We start from the raw sequence: 6,216 nt of genomic DNA, 5'->3' as shown, positions 1-6,216 counted from the left end.
AACTAATTCCATGGAACTGAAGAAGTGGAAAGGTGCAATCCAAGTCTGCCAGGTTGACCAGTATGGGCTAAACAGTAGTAATCTCTAAGTGGGAATACATGCCTGCCTTAGCTCATGCATTTCCTATGTTCAATGTGAACTGAATCATCTGACTCATTACAGGGCAGAAACCTCTGGCCTGAGATGGTAGCAAACAGCAGAAGGCAGCAGCCTGGTAGACCACTACAGCTGACTACTACATTAGTAGTGCAAGTCAGACCACAGGATGAGGAGGCTGCATACAGCCACTGAGATGAAGGTGACAGGTATGAGGATATTCAAGCACCCAAGTCAAAAAAACTGTTAAGCACGGGCTGAAGGTTCTTTTGCCCCATGCGCAAAGCTTTGAGGAATTCTCTTAATTTGAAGCATATGTTTTAAGTCTCATTTAAACTCAAGGGAACCACAAATATGACCCTAAGGGTTTTGCCAAGAAGGGATGCATTCCTGAATCAATGGCTGAAAGTTTTCCCCCAGGAGCAAAGACACAAAGGCTGAGCAATGGCCAAACACAGCAGAGCTGATGGTCCCTACAACTACAGGATCTATCTGACTGTCAAGAGGTAATTTAGAACACGTATGCTGCTACCAATGTTAAGCATTGGCTTACTCTAGCTGCTTGCTGGGTTTCTGTCTCAGTGGTGCCACCCATACTTCTCCCTCCCGTGTTGTGTGATTGTAGAACTCATTTTTATCTCCCTCCTTCCTTGCAGAAAACTACTGAAATTAAAATTATGGATCTGGGAGGCCTTTTACACTTCAACAGGTGTTTGTGCAGGAAAGGATGAGTTGGTCTTGGATTTTAAGAATCACAACAGGCATAAGACTTCAGTGTCATACTTTTTAAGAGGAGACTTCTTTGGTGGCAGTCCATACCAATCTACAGACAGCTGAATAGCTGCAAGACAGAAAGCTTTTCAAACCTACGCATGAAAGTGTCCTGTAGTTTCAAATAATAACCTGGTCAGCCATGATTTTGAACTGTTAAAAAGCTGCATGTTCTATTTGCTGTATTTGTAGGGGACCCATCAACTTATAGTATGGTTTGATCCATACTATTAACTATTGTGTTTAGCTCACAGCAAAGCAAATAAAAATGAATTAGCTTCTCTAACTTCAAGAGGACTGTATATTGCATTAATTTGATGTTTTCGTTTTGCTTTGTGAAGTTAGTTCATCTTACTGGAATTCCATTATCACAAAGTGTGAAGCAAAACATTTGTTCTTATGTTCCTTGTTACAACTTTTCCCTTTTAAATGTTTATCTTTACATGGTTTTGAGCTGGAAAGGTATCTCATCTGAGACCATTAGTGAAGCCTTTTATGACAAATGGAACACTGCATGGGTGTCTAACGTCTTCTGTTGCTCGAGACATTTTTCACTGGTCAGCACAGAAGAATCCATAAATATGCTTACCTTCTAGACAACATACTCATTCAGTGGTTCTCCTGTAACAGCAGTTGCATGCATTTGCCAGAAATGGAAAGGCTTCCTGACTGTTTTCTGCATGTTCTCTGGAAGGGCTGATGGACCTCTTAGTCTCAAGTTGCCACACATTAAGCATCGTGTTACTGTTATTGGTGGTTTACTGTGCACACTGACAGGAGCTTAAACACTTGGGGTTTTATTTCTTACTTGCAAAAGGAGTTCATTTGGGCTCTGCTTTTGACAGATAAGCCTTTCAGTAAAACAGTTCAGTTTTCACCAAAATGGCTAGTGGGAATGGCTGGTGGATAGTTCCTCAGTTTTGATAAAATGAGCCTTCCAATTGGTGAGTTATTTATTAAATATTTGTTTGACACTGAAATATCTTCTTGCTTCAGGATTAAAATACTCTGGAATATGAATTCCATTGAACTTGTGACTGTAATCTTTTCATTTCAATACAGAATAAAAGTAACCTTCTAAGAGTCTGTGTATGTCTGAACAGAACTGATTTTACCCAGCTCACTCTTGGTTTGGTTATGGTTAGAGACACAGTGCAAGTCCCTCTTTCTATATCACACAGTGAAAGATACATCTGGAATGGGATGCTCGCTTTTTGAGTCTCAAAGTCTTGTCAAGCCGATCACTAGTCAGTCATCAATTAGGAAGCTGGCAGGTTTGCATGAGAAGGGCGCTGCTTCTTTCTTACTACACAATGTTCACAGATCAATAGGTAACAAGGACTTGTACAGGTTCTACTAGTACTTGTCCCTGAAAAATAAACCCCAATGATACGCTTGCTTTCTCTATTTGATGGCACCATGCATTTATTTAAACTGGCTAATGTGTTTGTGAATGTCTTAATCCTAGTGGTTTTCTAACCATGACATGTGAACATAAATTCCCTCATTACTCCTTTTCTTTCATTTCCTTTATGGTATATGGAACATTATGCCTTTTCTTTCAAGATTAACGTCAAAACAGAGCTTGAGTTTGATTGTTTTTCAATGTAAATAATTTGTGTACGGTAACAGAGACACCCAGTGCATGGAGGAGTAGGCATAGTAGGCAGAACATACAAGGAGAGTTAAAGATAATTGCTAGAAATTGTCCAGAGATTCAGGAGCAAAATAACACAGAAAAACCCACGTCTTTACTTCCTGTTCTCTACCTAACCGTAGGTTAGTGTAGCTTCCTGACTTCGGGTTTTAATTGGCTCAACTCCATGGGCCATCTGTCCAAATCTGTTCTCACCTATGGACTGTTAGTGTGAGGCACCTGAGTAGAAAAAGCCATCTGGGGCTTTGTTACATGACTTTTAGTATCCCTACTTCCAGTGGAGAAGGAGCTTTGTCAGGATGAGTAGTATGTTGGTATTTCAGACTGGGTTAGTTGTGTTCATGAGGGGAAAGGAACAGAATTGTTCACTGGTTTTGTGGTCTCTAAGTATGATGCAGATTATAGCTCCCGAAGAAGGCTGAAGAATGTAGTCATGCTCTCATGCTGTCTGTTACGCCAGCCATTAACTGCTGGAAGAAGATCAGTATTGTGCTCATTGTCATTAAAAGGAAGAAATTAAATCTCCCTTTGTAGAAAAATCATACGAGAGAGATGTGCTTTTGCAGAGTGAGTCACCTCCTAGCTTTAACTTCTTCTGTTTAAGCAAAGGATAAATCCGTTCTTGATCTCATGAACAATGCAGGTAGGTAGGGTTTGCTTTCCTTTTTTTCCCCCTTTCTAATCAAGTACACTTCATGACCCACTGCTGCTCCAAATCCATGAACACATATATGAATGTATGACAACTCCATGCTTTCAGAATGTTATATAACCCCCCCAAAAAAAAACAACAAAAAAAAAAAAACAGCTTATCCAGATTGAGTATGTACGTTCAGTTTATATAGCTGTTTTTGCTAAAGCAGTCTTTGCAGAATTGGGCAAGTTGTCAGAACCATGCATTTTGTAGTTGTACTGGTGAAAAGTGAAGTAGTATCTTGGCTTTAAAGCACTTTTAAGTTACCGAGCGTAAGGTTCACTCTGTACCTGTCACACCCCACACAGTACTAACATTTACCAAACATCACGCACACCAGGAACTAGCAGAGGCAGAGCCAGCTGGTTTCCTCCCCAAGAAGTCATAGAGCTGGTGCCCGTAAGTCATCCATGATAAGGTCTTAACTGTTTTTGGCTTTGGTCTGTGATTCTGTGATCCACATAAGCATACAGCTTCCACCACTGCAACAGCTTACAAGCCCCAGCTGCCCTTTTCTCTTGAAATGTTTCAGCTACATCCCTGCTGGTGTAAGAGAATTCCCAGAGGTACATTGCACAGTGCTTTTTTGAGACTCATTTTAGTCCAAAGTGATCAGACTGTCAGCTAGCCCCGTGGACGCTCTCCTATGCTGTAAATAGAATCTGTGGAAGTTCCTTTCAGAGCACAAATCCTGATTACATTTTCAGTGGTAATCTATTTCCATTCCCTATCTTGAATTCACGTGCTGCTAGAAAACCTCCCTTTATTCCATGATTGTTATCTCTTTAAAAGTGTCTGCTATGTAACCATGTAAATACTGTTGGCATATGTGTGATAGAGAGATTGTCATTGCATTGCTACTGGTAACCAGTGGTTATGTCACTTTCCCTAGCTTGAATAGGCTTTGACTCATGGTGGTTTTCAGGACTATGGTTATAAAATAACACACTGAGGGGTTGCCGAGACTATAGTTTTGCAATGGAGACAACTATCAACTTCAAGAACACATTTTTCTTTTTTTTTTTTCCTCTTTTTGTTAAGGATTTTGTTCTTTTATAGCACAAGGTTTTTTTGCACAGAAGTTGGAAAACAAGATGTCTGTGTCCTATTAGACAGTCTGAGTTTGGTGGGGAAAACCCACACTTCTGAGCACATGCCAATTCTTCCTAATTGTTCTGAAGCATTGCTTAACTGAAACTATAAGTACTTCAGTTGTCCCTTTCTTTGAATTATTTGATGCCAGGCTGTGCTGTTCTTTGGATTATTGCCTAATTTAACCAACAGGAGAAAGAACTACTGAAACCAGTGATTATTCAATTAAACTTTTTCTAATGAAAGGACTTACCTGGCAACTTTTGAATATATATATATATATATATATATATGTATATTTTTAAGAGCCAGAGGGACAGAAACCAAATTTTTGGCAGGTGCAAGAGTGTCTTAGCATCGCAGGAATCAAAGATGACCACAGGGTCTGATGGCTGGCTTTCTGTATAAGCTTAAGGACTGCCAGCACATAGGCATCACAAGACTAGCTCTCATTATTAATGCAGAGTCTATGCTATTAAGATTTAAGATCCCGAATTTAAGTGGCTTTAAATTAGTTTTTCACTTCAAGTTCATCTGAATTTTCTCAAGCATCCTCTCTGAACAGGGACTTACAAAAGTCAGGTTGACCTTTCCCTCCTTCTATTTTTTGTCCCATCCATTCAACCCCCTCGGGACAGGGCTTGTCCCTTAATACCTGCTTACCTCATACACTCCAGGCTGGGGAGTCCAGACACTTCTGTAAGTAAGAAATGAGAAATTAATTCAGCTCTTCAGCTTCGTGAGGAGGCTAATAGTATCACTAATAGGATATTCTCAGAAATTTCAAACTCTGCAGGGGATTTTAAGACATTGTGAAAAGTGGCCTATATTTTTAGATCATATATATATATATATATGTATGTATGTGCATCCTGGATATTTATAGAAACTCTGACCATAAATCTGTGTAAAACTGCAAACAAAAACAATCAGACAACTAATTTCAACTGCTCCTATTCCATGGCAGTGCAGGGCATCTTCTCCTTACACTCTGTTTTGTATGGAGTTACACAACAAGTGCCAACCTTTCATACAATGAAAATCACTGGGTACGTGCAGGTTGAAGCAGCCAATGCAGCAGGTCTTGAATAAAAGAAACATACTCCAAGAGCTATGGGTTTTGTTATTGTTTTTTACACAGAACTCAGTATGGCCAGATGCATGTCTACATTATGTCCCACTGTAACACCAGACAAACCTGGCATTTCCCTCCAGTGTGGTGCCTGCTTGTCCTACCAGCACAGCTACCTGTCATCAAAACAGAATCATTAAGGTTGGAAAAGACTTTCAAAATCATTTGGTCCAACCTTCACCCTATTACCAACATCACCTGCTAAACCATGTCCCTAAGCACCACATCCAACCTTCCCTTTCCGACACCCCCCAGGGATGGTGACTCCACCACCTACCTGGGCAGCCCACCCCAATGACTGACTACTCATTTTGAGAAGAAATGTCCCCTAATTTCCAACCTGAACTTCCCCAGCACAACTTGAGGCCATTCCCTCTAGTCCCATCACTAGTTACCTGTGACAAGAGGCTGACCCCCAGCTCCCCACACCTTCCTTTCAGGCAGTTGCAGAGAGCAATAAGGTCTGCCCCGAGCCTCCTCTTCCGCAGACCAAACACCCCCAGCTCCCTGAATTCACCTCAGGGGAGCGACGCCACCTCAGGAGCGCGACGCACCGCGTGCCCTCACAGCCCGAGCGGAGCCACCACAAAGCTCGGCGTTCCTCGGGCTACCTTGGAGCGGGCGTTTCCCCCTCAGGCACCACACAGAGCCCATCTGAGGGACTCAAGCCCCCCTCAGGCAGCCGGCACAGCCCAGAGACGGGCGGCTCCCCCTTCCCCTCAGCAGCAGCGGCGGTTACAAAACCGCCCGGTTTTATAACACCCCGCGGGCGCC

The 6,216-nt window shown here is 41.9% G+C and overlaps 1 protein-coding gene across 2 annotated transcripts in view; it reads right to left on the bottom strand.

Moving 5' to 3' along the window:
• Window positions 1-6,216, bottom strand: part of FAM199X (family with sequence similarity 199, X-linked) — a 65,698-nt gene that overhangs the window by 30,270 nt on the left and 29,212 nt on the right. Inside the window, exons 1-2 of one of the 2 annotated variants that reach the window (XM_035541276.2) lie at window positions 5,838-6,166; window positions 4,974-5,007 (exon numbers count right to left, since the gene is read on the bottom strand). In XM_035541276.2, coding sequence (XP_035397169.1) covers window positions 4,974-4,978 — 5 coding nt within the window. In that variant the 5' untranslated portion in view covers window positions 4,979-5,007; window positions 5,838-6,166. Of the gene's footprint in view, window positions 1-4,973; window positions 5,008-5,837; window positions 6,167-6,216 lie in introns of those variants that run through there. The other variant, XM_050713427.1, reaches the window with a different exon arrangement.

Source organism: Cygnus atratus, chromosome 13 (genome assembly GCF_013377495.2).
Source record: "Cygnus atratus isolate AKBS03 ecotype Queensland, Australia chromosome 13, CAtr_DNAZoo_HiC_assembly, whole genome shotgun sequence".
In the NCBI taxonomy this organism is placed as follows: domain Eukaryota; kingdom Metazoa; phylum Chordata; class Aves; order Anseriformes; family Anatidae; genus Cygnus; species Cygnus atratus.
Note: the sequence above shows the minus strand (reverse complement) of the source record. Positions and strands in the feature narration are given on the sequence as shown.